Here is an 18552-nt window from a genome sequence, read left to right as displayed (position 1 = left end):
GTAGGGAACAAGCATATTTCACAGGTGCCACAGTGACACCATTAACAGGGTACAGATTAGATATGCTATAGTACAACTTTCATGACACCTTCTAGGGTCTATTAAGATTCTATCCAAAGTGCTTGGACGCAAATTGGTATGATATCACAAGACTTTATAAGTTGGTATCTCATTGGTCTGCAACTCTACTCTCCGCAACATCTCTACGACGCACGTCTCCTGGAGACGAGCCCAATCTCCAGGATTCGCAGGAGAATCGAACATTTTCGATTTCTGCAGAGACTATTTCCGTCTTACAGCTTGTCTCCGAGACGTCTTTGCGAAGTCTCCATCACTGTGGCCATGTCGTGGGGACTAAATTTTTCTGCAACATCTTCGAGATGTCCCTTCATCTTGTGGAGACCGTAATAACATAATGATGAGGAAAGGGAGAAGTCGCTCAGAAAAGACGTCTCTGATAAGTCCCTGCGACTGCAAAAGCCGTGCCAACATCCCCGTGACTTCCAAGCAAATAAGTTGTCCCTTTGTTTGAAGACGTCTTGGACATCGCCCTGGAAATCGCTTTAGTTGTGACAGCGAAAATAATTTCTTCGAGACGCTGGCATTGCGACAATGTCTACTCCCGTCAGATAGGCCCTCAATCCCCTCCCCCCCCCCCCCCCACACTTTAAGTTTGCAGCAATATCAAACTACTGACTCGTCTGACACCTGCTCTACATTATGCATTTTCACCTTCATTCATTCATTCATTCATTCATTCATTCATTCATTCATTCATTCATTTTTTTTCCATTTCCATGTTTTCCACCTCCCAATGCATGCCTTGAAACAGCTGTGGTGCAGAAGAATGAAATATGGTACTGAAGCATTGCGGAGAGTGGCTGATAGTACTAGTAATTGCCATGAACCTGTGCCATCTTTCTTCCAACTCCACCCCCTGAAGTCAGGGATCACATCAGATAGGGTGGTTTCTGATGATCTGCTCCCACGTTACGACGAGATGATGCCTACCCCCGTTGACGCAGGCTGCCCCATAAACCTTGTTGCCCATCAGTCCTTGCTCGACATGAGCACGATTATTAAAGAAGTTAATGTGTCAGTGAGCTCTGGTTTGCTGACCTATACTACTTAGGCATTTTGCTGACCCATACTACTTATGCATTTTGCATGCCACATCAAAGCAAGTCTGAAGTAATGTCGCACCCTGTCAGTGCCTGATGTTGGGCTCTGGAAGAGAGGTATGTTGTACAGGAAAGAGCTGAAAAAAGGCCTTTATCTTTTCAATACCACGACCCACCCGCAACTCCCTCAGATCAAAGGGATTTAAAAAAGTACACTACCGAAAATGTGATGTTATGCTCATCCGTGCGATTGTATGCTGTTTTCAGAAAATGTTTTAAGAAAACATTTTGTCATCCTTCGTAAGGATATCTTTGCGTAGATCGCATCTAAGTTGTTGGAAAGCTGTTGGGTTGTGAGATCACAATTTCTGTTGGATATTTCCGTCTCGAATCAGGTGCTCGTGATGAGTTGTCCGTCCCATTTATTCTTGGATATCTGTGCGCTGATAAATGAGGGCAGTTCTTCATTTTTCAATCTTAATTTTCAGGAAGCCGCTACGCTCTTCCAATCATAATTTGAGATTTGAGTGGTGCCATCACCATCTCTTGTCAGAGGACTGCACAGCGTTGCTGCGCAAAAATGTTAAGATTATTTTGTTCAGGATCAGTATCCCACACAACATCTATAGGTGCTCAGTTTCCTTAGTCATTTGCGCTTTCAGTAAAGAAACGGTTTCGCTTGATAAAAAGAGAATAAAAAAAGATAAGAAAAAACCTTCATCTGAATTGTCTTCACCTACTCTGATACGATACTGCCATTAAAGGACTTTAATGATCGAATTTAGTTAACTGCCCCTAGAATACTGGTTTGACCTGGATTGAGGAGCTCGATTCCCCGGAAGCAAGGGAGAGCAGACATACACCAATTTCAGCAGGAGGAGAATCATATCGCTTGCCAGCTGGAAAGTTATATAATTGTCCATGAAAGGTGACGCGGTGGCTCAGTCGGTAGAGTATGGCTTGCGGTCTAAGTACTTGTGTTCCGGCGCGGGTTCGAATCCCACTTATCTCAAGTCTAGCTGAGCAATGGTGTGTGTTGTCATACCATCCCCTCTAGTAGAGGCACAACACTTTGTACCTCATCACTAGGATATAAAAAATGGAAGTCCCTAATGTGAAAGAATCACAAACCCAGACACATGAAATGATCCCGAATCGGCATTCCGTTATCGGAAAACTCAAGGTGCATAAACCGGTAAAGTGGTCCACCCAAAGTACATACAACTGACCAGCTAGTTGCATACGGGCTATCCAGCTATCTCTTCGGAATTTCAGGAAAAACGAAGACAAAATAAGATTAGGCGATTTTATGACCCGCCTCTTTGCCATTGCACCCTGATTCGGCACCTTGGAATAGGATGGCGGCCGTATTTAAGTATGCATATATATATATATATATATATACACATATATATGAGATATTTATATATGTACATATGAATATATATATATATATATATATATATATATATTGAAACAAAGAAAGGAAAAACTGACAAGAAACAATTGATAAATAGTGAAAACTTTCAGCAAAGAAAATGAGAAAAGAAAACGAAACCGATGGAAGCCCATTTTCTGTGCTCAAAATTTCAATATATATAACTTGTATATGTATGTATATATATCTTACATATAATTTTTTTTTCATTTATTTGTCATAATCATTATTGATATGTAGGAGGATGGAACCGCTCTTGGCCCTATTTGACCATTGAAGGAGTATAGAAGAGATGACAAATGGGACAAAATAGGGGTACCAGTGAATTGCAGTTGAATGCTCACAGACGCCATTTCAAAAATGCACAAAATGCCTGATTTGACCCTTATTTGACCATGAAAGTGACCTTGAGAGGTGATAGTGACCTTAAATTGCAGAAATGATATTTAGAATCACATTTTCTAACCCCGTAAAATCTTCCACATGGGATTCATAACATTAATCAACCTTTTCAATTTGTAACTGCAGTTGACCTTTAACCTGGATGGCGGCCATATTGGATTCCACCAATATGGCGGCCCCAAGGGTTTTTAGTCTTGGCGCCCATCAAAAATCGAAAGAGTATGGTACAAGGGACCTATGAGCCAAATTTGGTGCTTTTGGAAGAATCTGAACCAAACAGCCCATTTTGAGCCCTTAGGCCCCCAACTACAAGTACATAAAAGACTTTTAATTTTACCTTTTACTTGATAGATTGTCGTTACTGTTGATGTTTTTAAAGCAGCTCATTCAAATGACACGAAGAAGTGTTAGATTCACTCTGCATTGGTATGGCATCAATCCCGGTTAAATGTCAATACAACTATCCCCTTGTTAAACAGTTACACCTTTGAATCTGTGCATTATATTTATTCTGCAGCTTTTGCTAGCTGGGTCCATTCACAAATACCAGGCGAGTTCGGCGAGTTTCGATAGGTTTTCGAATTAGACAAGAGAATGGTGTTTTTCTTTTTGTTGCACAAATCTTTTCCATGAGGTCGGGAATTGTAATAACTGGAGTTAGCTTAAACTCTGTTTGCAATTTCATGAAATGTTATTCACGTTTGATATCTTTGAATTTACACTGAAAGAGCAAAAGAGAAAAAATGGGGGTAGCCTTCCTGCCCCCCTCTCCAGTTCTGCGACCATTGCTTAGTGCAAATCTTAATAGAAGGCTCAATAGATAAAGTACAGTAAAAGTACGAATTCTCTGTACACTGCCTACTTGGCGCTGTTACTCTGCCATGCTGAACTTAAATGCATGTACATGTACATGTACATGTATTATGAAGTTGCCAATTGCTGACAACGAAACAGTTCTGGGCGTTCACATCCTTTTCCCCATCAGCCGTTAACGAGAGTGTGAAACAAAAATTTCTTCCGTTATGTACAAGACAACCAGAAGTAGGGACCTCTGAACGATTGGATTTCATGCAATGCCAGCTCTAAGTCGACCTATTGGTACTGCAAAAGTGGAGGCACTCGCGCTAAAGAGCAGTGCTTATAAGGCTTATATATTCTGAATGTACATGCGATGCGTGTACGAGCATGATTATGTATTGATATTTGCCTGCTAAAGCAGAACATGTTCCCGTCTAATATATCATAACATATTTCATGTCTCTTTTCTCTCTAATAGGATTTCCTTGTTGATCGGCTAAGCAGGGTTTTATGAAAACCTCTGAAGTGTCTTTCGGCAGACATGTGACGCTTCTGTTATCAGACATGCATTCATATAAAAGTGATGATAAAGTGATATAATCTGACCACAAAGATCGCTTTCGGTTCGCTAATTACTGTCAGAGAATAGAAATAAAAGCATGAAGAGTCTTTCTGTCTTTGGGCTATCTATCAAGACTTGGGTGTTGCTTTCGGTATACCAATAATGACTCTTGAGGCAGCAACTATTCTTGTCTGGACGATTCACACACATTTTAATACAAGCGTTGTAATACACACTCATAATACTATAGGTCTTTATAAACAGTCATTTTCGTGCGTTTGTCATTCAATTTGAAAATCGAGTCATTCAAATTCACGCAAGACCGACAGCGCCCTGAAGGCATGGAAGGTTTATTGAATTCAGTTTCGCTCTTCGATCATTCAATTTCGCACTTTTCTCGGTCAAACAATGTAGCATCTAGATCATTAGAATGAGAATGCTCGTCTAGATCATTCATATTTGTCACAATGCAAGGGAGAGTCTTTTCGATGAATCAAGTTTGCACGTGAGCTTTCGAGTTCTGAGTAACTTCATTGAATTCAGTAGCGATGGGTTGGCGAGCGGGCAGTTGCAGAAGGAAGTCTACATAACCACGACAATTTTGTATTTGTTTGTTTCAAGAGTGGTGCTGGTTGTAAGAAATCGTTCTCCTTTAGTGTCGATGGAAAATATAGTTCCGGGGGACATTCAAATTGTCTATTTCGAAACTGAACAAGGGTTTGAGGTATACATATCCTGTGCGATCAAACACTGCAACGTCATAAGTAAAGACATTAGTGGGGCAGATATGTGAAAAAGATGCTCACATCCGGCGGAAAGTATGAAATTTTCCATTTTAGGGTATTTTGGGGCGCTGATTTCAAAAATTGCCGGATCCAAGAGATCTGACCAAGGGGTCGGCCGCTATTTTGAATTCCAATATGGCCGCCATCAAAGATCCCTATCTTCAGTTTTAAATGACATAAGCCATTGAAATTTGTTACGTAAAAGCATGATGATATGATGACTTTAATAAAAGAAATATTTGATATCTCTGACAAGCTGCAAGGCGGCCAATTTGAATTTTTCTACATAGTTGCCATTTTGGAGTGTTGAAAATCTCCTTCTCGGGTTTGTGAATTAGGCTACCTGATTGAGCGCGCGATTGTAACTGTTGAGTGCGCGCTGCTGTATTTACATTGTGACGTCAGTGAAAGGTGCATTATGCTTCATTTTTGCTGCACTTTTTCGCATGCCCATGAATGTTAGTTGTGATGTTCGTCTTCGCAGCCATATTGGAATTCAAAATAGCGGGCATTGCGTTTGTTAGACACATTACATTAGTCCATTTTTCAACTCAGTATGTTAAAATACTTGTTTGCGCTTAATTTTAGCGTCACTCACCACTTATTACTCGAGATAGGGATTTTGAACATTTCGTCGAGGTGGCCATATTGAAATTCAAAATGGCGGCCATTCGATGTTTGTCAGACACTTCAAATTAATCTGTCATCAAATTCAATATATCAAAACGCTCTTGTGTACCAAATTTTGGGGCTATAGGTCATTCAGAACTGAAGATAGGGATCTTTAAATTTGTTTGGTGATGGCGGCCATATTGGAATTCAAAATGGCGGCTGATCCCGTTGTCAGATCTCTTGGATCCGGCAATTTTTGAAATCAGCGCCCCAAAATGCCTCTATACGCAGATTTTCATACTTTCCGCCGGATGTGAGCATCTCGACCAATCTGCTCCACTACATGAGATCAATGCTAAACAGTTATTAACTGGTGTTCGCTTTTCTTGGTGTCTCTTTGTTTCCTTGCTTGCTTTTATCTGATAACGGGAGAAAAAGCCTATACGTTCACATAATTATTACCTGGTTTTCAAGGCAGTGGACATTCACGACAAAGCAGGTATTTAAAACAAAGTTGCAATTAATACAGGTAATCAAAATGAATACCAATGATTCACGTAATGGGAACAACTATAGGCTACTTCATACGGGGTCTTCCTCTTCCTATATTCTACTGAAATGCAGTCCTGCGTTCATCTTGATCGCGCATAATTGTACGGAACGATTTTGAGTTCAATGGTATTAATTGTGATGACTATGCCAGTGTTTATTTTCTTGGTGAGACAAACTTGTTCTTGTGTGCACTGTAGTATGCAACACATTTGCACGTGAGGATTGCATTTGTGGTCCGTTTGGATCCAGCGTAAATTTTTACAATCAACCTGTTGCTTCCAAGATTACTCTATTTCCCATTGCTTCAAAACAGGGGGCACCCGGTTCCCATACACAATGGATTAAATTGAAGACTTGACCAAACGCTAAGAGTCAGACGAAAAATGAATGGGAGCTTGGGCCCACCTATTTGACAAACCTAATTAGATAAAGCCATTTTTTTAATCATATAATGAGCAATTTTATAGCAAACTGTGTCAAACACACAATGCATGATTTAGTTTGATAGACTTTTCATAGTTGATCATGGTCTGAACTAGATCAAGTAATAACCACATATACACACACACGCACGCACACATACACACACACACACGCACATCTCAAAAGCTATCAACTCCTAAATCAATTGGTACTCCTCAAACAGGATGTATGGATGTACCTACCATGGATGTCACAGTAGATGTAGGCCTATTCAGCGAGCTGACGTTTAGCCCAATTACCCTCACCTAGTAACAGTGCGGTAACAGTGCAAAGGATTACATTTTCTGCCAAATTTCACTTCATTCACACACACACATTAATATATAAATACATATAAGCACACACACACACATCTTTGTATGTATGTATGTTTTTGTGGTATATAATATATAGATGTGTGCGTATGTGTTTATAATGCATATTATTCAACATTAAATTTTACGCTCATATCGTGCATGAGGTGTAAATCACTGACAACTTCAAATACATGAATAACTTAGGTGGGATGTACACTGGAAAAAGATGTAGTGGACGAAAAGTAACAGGACCAATCTAGCCAAAAAAAAAATACCAAAGAAATAAAAACAAAGAAGGATAACACGAAGAGACGCTTGCCATGTAATGTTGCATGCACTCCTTGAAAATATTTTTATAAGCCAATTTTCGTATAAAAAGCCACCGCAATATTCAAGAGAGTGTTTAATCATCAACTATAATATCCAGTGATACAACTTATCCCTTATTTTGTACCATGATGAAATTTATGTATTCAATTTCTGTAAATAGATGTTTCTGTTTGAAATGGAAAAATAAATGAATGAATGAATGAATGAACAAATGAATGAATGAATGAATGGATGAATGAATGAATGGATGAATGAATGAATGAATGAATGAATGAAACTCGGAAGATATCATGCTTTGCTGTTCAGCACATTGTTTTATATGCGTTGCAAAGGCAACTGCCTTTACAAAATAAAAAAGAATTCTCATAAAAATCAACGTTTGAATTTAATCATTCGGTATAAATCTGTTCCACGCCTTTAATGTGAGCTATAATGATCACCTATGATTCTATTAACTAAGTATACACGGCTATGCCATCAGGCGGAAACGACATACAGGAACGTCAATAACTAATTTGCTGTGACGGTGATGGTAAACCGACACCTCAATGGGATGTACGGGTAGTTTGCAATATCGCTGGTTCGAGTTCTTAGGGCTCCTCTATGAATAATTTACTAAGAATACATGATACGGAAATCCTTGAAGTTATTCAATCACCATTTCTTTTTCATGGAATTGTTGTCGCACTGAGAGTTGACGCATCCAGCTACATTCATTGGGTATCTGTAAAACAAGTAGTCAACATGATACAGGGACATGCTTTCATTTCATTCCATTTAATTCTATTTCCTTTCTAATTTGTGCACGGCACAAGGTGAGTGCCGGGACTGTTCTTCCGCTGGTCCGCGCGGACAAACCGGACATGTTTGATACCGAATCGTAGGTGGTAGGGGCAACATTATACACCGTAATTTGAGTGCTCGGAGCCCTTATGCGTGTTCTTCCCATCATTTTCTTCCATCAACAGAAAGAGCAAAATAAAGCCTTTCCGATGATATCACCCTTGTTAATACATAACAAGGCACATTCTTGGAATTAACTTTAAAAAATATCCCATATCATCCTATAATTTTCTTTGATTTTAGCAGCTTTAATCGCAAATCCTTTAATCGAATGTAGATAACTCGTTTTGCTATAAAATTCTGTCATTTTATTACAAAATCAAAATTCTTAATGACCTCGATATTTCAGCTAATTATGTTATCATAATTTTTTTTTTTTACTTTCTAATGGTTTAGTCAGTCGTGTGGTGCTGAGGGTTTGACACAAGGAGCCATGTCATCCCCAATACGCACGACAGCCTTTCTACAGCATAAAAAAATAACAATAAAGTCATTGATTATTCTCATATAGATAATATACAGTGCGAACGATATGACACTTTACTATCTTCTAGCCACTGGCAGAAACCTCCACAACTTACTCATTACGAAAAATAGCACTGAATTCAAATTAACAGGAACATTCTTCAGATGGGTAGACATTTTGCTCACTCCCAAAACGTAGGCCTATACTTATTGTCCGTTTCATTCTTTGTTCGCCAGATTTCCACAGCTGGCAACGCTCGTCTCCCTTGACCTTTGCCAAAGTGATGCTAACTTTGGTAGAAGAAAGTCACAATATTATTATAACCGTTGTTGTTAAATGGACTGTGTTTAATGAAGTATACTGTGCAAAGGAGCAGTATACTGCCCAAGCTTCGGTTGCTGGAAGTGTTTGAAGGTGAAAACGCAGATGTGTGATTTGACACGTTAGGAACGATAGATTACAACTCACGTTTATTCAGGAACGTAGGAAATCATATATGGTGTGTGCATGGACCTTCTAACAATCAAATCTCTTTACAGGTAATTTAAACGCATCAGCTCGGTGAGTTGGCTCAGTCGGTAGCGCGTCTGACTCACGATCATAAGGACCCGGGTTCGAACCCGAGTCTGGACAGAGCAATGTAGTGTGTAAACATATGACTGTCCCCTCTAGCAAGAGGCAAAACACATTGTCCCTCGGATAGGACATAAAATGGAGGTCCCGTGTATGAGAGAGTCACAGCTCATGCACGTAAAAGATCCCGCTTCATTCATTCATCGCAAAGAGCAGGGTATTTAACCCGGTGAAGTGGTCCCACCTCACATCCAACTGGGTCCCATGGAAGACCAGCTTAGCATAGCTGAATATGGGCCATCCAGCCATCTTCTCAGATGGAAATGAACAAACAAACAAACAAACAAACAAACAAGCTCAATATCCACAACAAACTACATAGAAAGGTGACAGATAGTGTCTTTGCTGTAGAAAGGGCAACAGAAATCCGTCAGTGTTGAAAAGTATTCACTCAGCATATCTCAACTTATAACTGTTCGCTTACACATGGTCTGTAGACATGGTAGATGAAAACAAAACGAATCCTGGTGAATGGCTTAAATATCCATTCCATGTTGGTCAAGTCACATGCAACGAATTATTTTCAATTTCATTTAAATGAAAATAAAAAAAGCAAACAAAAACAGTGGAACCACCTGCGGGCATGGTTTGCATATCCCCATTGAAATAACATGTACTTTTTTTCTAGAAAAACTTTTACATTATTATAATTATGGTAAAACATTTTGGAAAAAAGTCAATGATGCCCTCTAATACACCGTCAAAAATGATTCCGTTAAAAGATTCATGTCAGCATCCTATAGAATAACATGATAGTATGTGTATATTATAATTTTTTGATTGAATTTCTGTTATATATGTGTAAAGTATACTGTTTAGAGGATGAATGGAGTAAGTATATTGTAAAATATAGGCTTGAATAGTATGGTTTCAAATTTGATCAATAGAAATGTTTATACTACATACTGAGTAGTTGTTATTAGAATAATGGATATATGTGTGTATTATTATGTAGGGCCTATATTGTATGGAGTTTGTTTGATTGTGTTTGCTTCTATGTTACCAGTGAAAAACAAACGTCTGTTCACTGAATGAACAGACAATAGTATACGAATAATTTATGAGTTGTGAGTGCATAGGGCACGAATATCGCACGAGGCGCGAGATGAGCCACTGGTCTATTCAACAAGGCGCGTAGCGCCGCGTTGAATAGACCAGTGGCGAATCTCGCGCCGAGTGCGGTATTACGTGCCCCAATGCACGAACAAAATCATAAATTATTCGTTTTATACAACACCTTGTCCACAATCACAATACAAAATTAGTGACCGCCAACTCAGGAAGGCCCAAAAATAAATGTAACAATTAGGCAGAGAATTGTAAACCACCCTGTGTACTGCTTTCAAACACTCGTCATGATTCGACCACACAGTCACAGGAATCACGAACTCCGCAGGGTCTATACCCATTCCACGCTAACGTTAGATCGAGTTAGGCCTGACTGTTAGGTCGATCTAGATGTCGGTAGATCTAGTAGTAGGTCCAGACTTTGTCTATTTCCGAAAATGATTTTGTATAAAAACACAGAAAAATAATCAAATTACGGTTTCTCAATTTGAAATGAAGTCTTGATGTTGGGATCACTGTGGTCCACGTAGCAGATCAGAGTCAAAAGTAAAAACACAGCAGTACCGCTAGGTGTTACAGGCCGCGATACATGCAACTAGCTAGGTAAAGTAACTGCGCGTACACGTTAACGTTGCAGTACTCCGCCGCGCCTGGTCTGTGAGACTTACCGGCAGCGCAGCGCAGCCGGCCAGCACGTACACTGTACAATGTAGTTTGCTGGCGCTTTGCTACGGGTGTGAGCCACAGAACTCTGTGAGCGGCCATGCATTAGTAGCCCCCCGCGAAGCCGTGCTATAGTACCTTCGAGCCGTGCTATAGGCCCATGCCAGGGGCCTATTGTATGGCTGTCACTCTCAATTAGTTTGATAGGTATTTTCTATTGAATGTCATGTGACATGTTCTTGGCCAATCACAATTCGACATCATTCTGAGGTGTTGTATAAATACTCATATCATATAGTGCTTAATGTATTCAATCCATTTTCTCTTTAACTTGGCTCGTAAATATGCTAATGGGATCAATCTGTTAATGAGCGTTCCGTAGACCAATTGTTGTGCCTTCATGAATTGGTATCTATACTTCCTTGTCTCCTTGCCTTTGTACCATTACTATCGCCAGCCATTGTTTCGCCTTCTTAAGTTTCCGTTTCAATTTCTATTAGTCTTATCATGCTTTGATATAACGGTTACCCAACTGGACCTCATATCGCTTGAAACATTCTATTTTTATTGTATGTCGTTTCAAGTCACCGATTGTCGAATTTTGTACAAATATTACAGACTCAATACAGGAACAGTTTATATTTCAAATATGAATGAATGAAATTATTCAAAGTTTGATACCAAGATTCATGTAGCACTAAAAAAAAAAAAAAAAAAAAAACGACGAAGAACCGAGTGGTGAAATCAAGAATGTACAAGGTATATAGGGCGTACAAGACACAATCATTACTTCGTAACCAGGAGCTGGGGACTATTATCTATTGAAACCTATTCCATCTTACAGTGGTAGATTGAATATTGAAAAGAGAGACAAGGACATTAAAATAAATGGGTATTCAATGTAATATTCGCAAGAATTATGACGGACGCACATACAAAATTATGTTCTCAGAGACATACTTCACCTTATATATATGTGCATTAAGTGAATGCAACCAATTCGAACGGAATTTCGATGCGTTTTACTAATACTGCTGTATTCTCACAATCGTTTTTCCTCTATGTATATTAAGTTAAATTTTCCTTTGAGGTGCGGAGACATTCGCTTTGTACTTACTTGTAGTCGTCTCCAGCCTTATAGAGCGTGAATGCGAAGCCAAACTGACTCCGATTATCGTCATGTCTGTAAATTATTGGTCGTGATGTGTCGACGTTGAAGCCGCTCACAAATTCTTGCAAAACTACTGCAACCAGCATGCACAGAAGAAGTTTTAAGACCTGTAAACTTCTTGCCATTGGCCATTGTTGTTGAAATTCCATGGCAGAAATTGAAAAGAGAAAGTCAGACGGGATGCGTCCGAAGAAAAGACCACTGGCACGACTTCATACACACCAGTGATTTGCCAATTATTATAAGATATCTCAAGGAACCGAAAGCAATGCGACTGAAAGATGTATAGACTGACATGTGTCTGGGCTATGAATATCCAGTGTAAGGTTTCGACCTATTGTTTGAACAGAAAGCGAGCGGTTACTAATCGCGGAAGTGACAGCCAGCGGGCTCGTTTTTATAATATTTGCTGGCTCTGAGGTGCCAGTAGAGCAATGTTTTTGCTGTAAGCTTTCGTTTGGCATTTCAAACGGCTTTATATGAGTACTGGGCCTATAAATGCCAATTTTGTTTTCAGGATTCAACTTAGCCATATATGTAGCTATGTCTCATCATAATCATTATATAGGTTTTAATATTTGATATCGGGAAAATAATGCATGCAGCTTGATGCCAATTTGTTTACATGTCATGGATTTGTCATTAATAAAAGTAGACGTAATATAATATCCATATTATAATTAATACTTCATGGTATACAGCGCTGCCTCGAATGACCTGTGCCAATAGACAGACTATCTCCGAATCTTTGATTATTATTCTGCGAAGTACGTCGGTGAAAAAGAATATATCTTTTTTTCCAACTATTATTAAAGAATGCTTGTATTTCATTGTAACACTCAAGACATCATGGTATTTCCTCTTGTGTGATTTCACAGTCCAATCGCGAGTTAATTTCCTCTTCTCGGGGCATTTACTTAGTCATAATCTGTATAACGTAGTTCGTTATGGAAGCCCTATTGGATAACAAATTGTTTGTATCTAAACTGCAATCGAATCTCACAATGACAGATCCTACCTACCAGCACGCGCTGTTTGCTGTCAGGGCCACAGACGGTCAGATGCATGAGACTACATTCCCAGTTTCCGCCATATTTTATGGTGAGCGTACATACTGTCACTGCAGTCTATAGTTTCCAACCTTTGAAGAAAAATTGGGAAATCATTGTGGATTAGGCTTATATTCCACACTGCGCGACTTATTTGAAACTATAGCAGGGCCATAATTATGTGAAAAAACGAGCGCTCTCTGCGAGACCTGCGGCTGTTCCACAGATGCCTATATGCGGTTCAGTCGAGCCATAAACATGAAGAATAATATTGTTTCAACTATATGAGGGCCTATCTATGGAGTGGATGTCAACGGATTTAACTATTAAATCAGAACATACAAAAAAAACTATATAACTATATGCACCTGGTTCCAGCAATGCCACTTCAGTCTGGTTCCCAACCTTAGGGTAAAGTTCATGTGGCTCAGTTTTTATTAATTAATTAATTCATTTATTTATTTATTTATTCATTCATTCATTCATTCATCTTTTCATTCATTCATTCATTCATTCATTCATTCATTCCACACTGCGCAACTTTCAATTTCAATCTTAAATCAGTTCGTTTCTGCAATTTCTTTAAGAACAAGAAATAAAAGGAATATAACTTCCGATGATGTATAACTTATAAATAATATGTTGGTAAACGTTAGGAAGAAATTAACTTTGATAAAGAATCCTATAATTTCTTTAAATACAACGGTAGATTGTTGCATTTTCTCTTCCATAACAATGATACCATAAACATACATAATGATTTTGATAAAATGACAGCCCATTTTTCATAACAAAACGACTAAATAGTAAGATATACACACAAAGGAAGGAGGAAATGTGCAAGCGCGGGGCGGGGGTGGGATGTACAAATGGCTTTGGAATATGTTGTAATATATGAAGCGCGATTAGAACACAATGAATTAATGAAGTAAGGGGAAAATCGGATGATCTGTTCAAAAGTTTTTCAAGAGTTTTTAACGCTTTGTTTAAATACTACACCCGCTGGATGAGTCGTTTGCAGAAATATATTTCCTCATACAATTGCATTATTCTTTTTATCAAAAAATACGCATTTTCTCGTCCTGACACTCATATATATATATATATATATATGTGTGTGTGTGTGTGTTAAGGGTAATATCACTCCCCTTATTTTCTGAAAGAAGTAAGTCAAGTGCCTTTTCACTATGGTAGAAAATGAAATTTTGTTGAATTCATTAATAATAATAATAATAATTGCATTTATATGGCGCTTCATACTGACGTTTCTAAGCGCACTTTGCTACTCATACAAATAGACTAGAAAACACAATAACATTAACAAAATTAACGTTAACAGTAACAAAAGAAGAAGAAAGAAAAGAAAAGAAAAAAATACATGTGATACAATGGTACATAATTGATAACTGTGTGCGCCTCCAGAAAAAAAAAAATTACAGCTGATTAAACAGGTGAGTTTTAAGAAGAATTTTAAATGATTCGACAGATGAGGCATTCTGAATATAAAGAGGGAGTTTATTCCAAAGAGTGGGAGCAATGGAAGAGAAAGCTCGGTCACCATAACGGGTTTTTGTACGTGGGCCATGAAGTAATTGGAGAGAGGAAGATGAACGGAGGGGTCTGCCAGAAGAGGAGGAGCGGAGAGAGACTAGGTTTTGAAGATATATGGGTGCAAGATTACGTGTGATTTTGTACGTCAGAAGTAGGATCTTGAAAGTAATACGGGAATGTACTGGAAGCCAATGGAGTGAGCGGAGAACAGGAGATATATGGTCATGTCTCCTACTAAGGGAGACTAATCTAGCGGCTGAATTTTGGATACGTTGGAGAGGGGATATGTGAGAAAGAGGGAGGCCGGCAAGGAGGGAGTTGCAGTAGTCCAGATAGGAGGAGACGAAGGCATGGACGAGCCGCTCAGCTGATGATTGATGAAGCAGACGCCTGATCTTCCCTATTTTGAAAATACCCCATGATGCAGACTTACAAATGTTTGTGATATGGTGTTTAAGAGTTAAGTGTTTGTCCAAAGTAAAGCCAAGGTCTCTAACACAGTCAGAGACCTTAATAATCCCATCCCGAGTAGTTAGATCTGGTAGAGGAACTGTGCTCCTAAACTGTGATGAGAAATGGACGAGTTCAGACTTGTCTTCATTCAGACGGAGTCTGTTGGCAGTGGACCAGGCTTTGATGTCGTTGAGACATTCTCTCAGTGAATTAACAGCAGCAATCCTATCGCCAGGTGACATAGTTATGTAAATTTGAGTGTCGTCAGCATACATAGCGTAGTTGACTCCATGATGACAATTGATGATTCTGGTGAGTGGACCTGTATAGAGGAGAAAAAGAAGGGGGCCGGCAACGGATCCTTGCGGAACTCCGCAGCTGATAGGACTAGGACGTGACCAGGTCCCATTGATTATCACCCTCTGCGTGCGATCTTGAAGATATGACTTGATCCATTGGATGGCAGTGCCTGTGATGGAATAGTCATTACTAAGTCGTTGTAGTAGCAATGTGTGGTCGAGCGTGTCAAACGCAGCCGAATAGTCAAGAAGAAGAAGAGCAGCCTCATTGCCCTTGTCGACAGCAAGAAGGAGATCGTTGAGCACTTTCAACAAGGCAGTTTCTGTTGAGTGGAGGTTGCGGTATGCCGACTGGTTTGTGGGAAGCAGATGATTACTGTCAACATAAGACATTAACTGTGTAGACACAACCCTTTCAAGAAGCTTACTCACAAATGGCATATTGGCAATTGGTCGGTAATCGCTCAGGACATTGGGATCTAGGTTCGGTTTCTTCAACAGAGGGGAAACAAGAGATGTCTTGAAAGGTATTGGAACTATACCCGATGACAATGATGTGTTAATGATGTTTTTTAGAACCGGAAGCAGCTCATCAAGGCACTCTTTAAGCAGCCAAGTTGGAAGAGGGTCCAGACATTATATCTTTTCATTCGTTATATTTTTGTGAATACATGTAGGTCTAATTCATCATCTTACATTTACGAATATCTTAGTAAGCAGATGTCGATATTGTATGTATGCCTACTTGATAATGATTTAAATCTTTAAATGCATTTAGTTTACACATTATGACTTATATATGATATGATATATCAAGGAACTGGGGAAACCTGTAAGCAGTTCTCTTGGTGCTTGGTGCTTATTTTCCTGCTTTTTAACTCCCAGTCAGAGGACCATGATCTGAAAAAGGTTGAAAACCTTGGAGGAAACAAGTCACCAAGGAAGCAGGAGAACTTTTGTAAAGTATAAGAAGATACAAGAAGAGATGTTTGCATTTGATTTGTGTGTGTGTGTGTGTGTGCTCCTCAAGCCAAGATTTGAACCACCAGACTCATATAGTTCCAGATATCCACATCGAGTGCGGGTTTCTTCATTCGACTGAAGTATCTCACTCTCCAAGTGCAGACAGGATAATATAGCTTTTGTGTTCCTCCAGCTGAACAGTGCCTTACTCCAGGACAAAGGTGTTCAGTGGAGTTAAGCCTTCCTCAATGGCCCTCAATTCACCACCTTCAACCCGACAGTCATCAACTCTTGTTTGTCAAGTGATAAAGGAACTTCTGAAGAAGGTGACTACATTGAGATGCTTGGTGCTGCCATCAGCAAAGCTGTGGACAAGGTTTTGTCAAGCTCAATGATCGCATTGAAGCTCTTGAAGGTCAGATGCATGACCTTCAAACAGACTGCGACAACAAAGCCCACCAAATAACTGTCCTAAAGAAAGAGATGAGCAAGCAAGCTGACTGCATTGACACTTTGGTTCAAGCACAGTGGGACATGGAACAATACTCACGGAGAAACTGTATTCGCATATTTGGAGTAAGAGAAAGAGAAGGGGAAAACACTGATGACATTCTTTGTGACATCGCCAAGAAAGACCTGAGGCTTTCAATACTGAAAAGGACATCGACCGTAGCCATCGCACGTGAAGAAAGAAGGCAGATCCAGCTGCACCCAGGCCCGTCATAGTCAAGCTGACCTCCAACAAAAAGCGACAAGATATCTTGGAAAGAAGAAGACATTATATATTTGAAAGGAAGCGGAGTTTCAATCCATGAGGACCTCACAAAGCGAAACGTTGACCTGTTACGCAAGGCATCCCAGCACACGAAAGTGAAGGCTGCATGGTCCTCGGATGGTCGCATCATCGTAGAAATAGGGAGTTTTCGCTACACGACGGGAAGACCGAGAATACGCGGAAGCAATCAGCTGTGACAGTCCCCGTACTCAGACTCCCGTCCCCATAAAGCAGTTTCGCTTTCCTGTTCAGGACGGAGGTGTGGGGACAAGATCGCTGATTGGCTGGCTTACTGTCTGGTTCACTCCTGCCCAGCATCGGGAGAGAACGCTATTTTGGCCAAGTACTGTACTGTACCCGTTTTCCCCAGGACGGGACGTTTCTCGGCTTTGATCATGCGCAGAAGCAAATTTTGCACACGGCACGCTTAACTCCTGGCCGCGTCATGATTGCGAAAACTACCTAACACCAGCTACAAACGGAAGGACAGTAAAGAAACTGATCAGATGTGAAAGTGACTTAAAGAACTTGTGATCTACAGTTAACTGCATTCACTAGTGGCCCTACATGTAAATATAGATTGTACACATGTAAACACTGTGCTGCATTGATATGTATCTTTTTGTGCCTCTATACATTGTAATATACTAGTAGTATCATTACTGCTGAATTCCTACTAAAGGTAATAATACATTGTAATCAGGCAAAGACTTGTTTCTAAATCTGTTGTTATCAGAAATTTGATTTGGTTATTCTTTTCTTCTGTTTGTTCTCAATCTCAGTTTACAATTCAGTTAAGTTATTGCGATATTTGTATGTGCATGTATGTTCTCTTTTATGTTTTATATGTTATATCTTAGGATACATCTCTGTAAATAGTAAGTGTGCATTATGTAACAGCCAAATACTGCGAGATGGCATTTGTTATACGTGTATAACCAGAAATTTAAATCAGAACATGCAGAATACATTAGATGATGAATATGAGACAACTACACAACGTTGCTTTTCAAGTGAATTTCATAATGAAATGAAACAATATAATACTGCTGCTATGTTGACTTGTGTTCATTTTAATTGTAGTAGCCTTAAAGGAAATTATGATAATTTTGTTTCTTGTTTAAACTCTTTAGATTAAAATTTGTCTGTAATTGGAGTGTCGGAAACGTGGTTGCAGGACAACGATAATGTGTTATTTTCATTACCGAATTACAACTTTGTTGGAAGGGGGAGGCCAAA

At 39.4% G+C, this 18552-nt stretch overlaps 1 protein-coding gene across 1 annotated transcript in view; it reads right to left on the bottom strand.

Annotated features, from left to right (window-relative positions):
- The window catches only part of LOC139741046 (integrin alpha pat-2-like), a 59124-nt gene extending 46631 nt beyond the window's left edge, over positions 1-12493 (bottom strand). Inside the window, exon 1 of the mRNA XM_071651637.1 lies at positions 12170-12493. Coding sequence (XP_071507738.1) covers positions 12170-12372 — 203 coding nt within the window. The 5' untranslated portion in view covers positions 12373-12493. The remainder of the gene's footprint in view (positions 1-12169) is intronic.
- Positions 12494-18552: the final 6059 nt, after the last annotated feature.

This window comes from Diadema antillarum, unplaced genomic scaffold (genome assembly GCF_040938485.1).
Source record: "Diadema antillarum isolate AM-2024a unplaced genomic scaffold, OU_Dant_1.0 scf00000030, whole genome shotgun sequence".
NCBI classification, from domain to species: domain Eukaryota; kingdom Metazoa; phylum Echinodermata; class Echinoidea; order Diadematoida; family Diadematidae; genus Diadema; species Diadema antillarum.
This window is presented reverse-complemented; position numbering and strand designations above follow the sequence as displayed.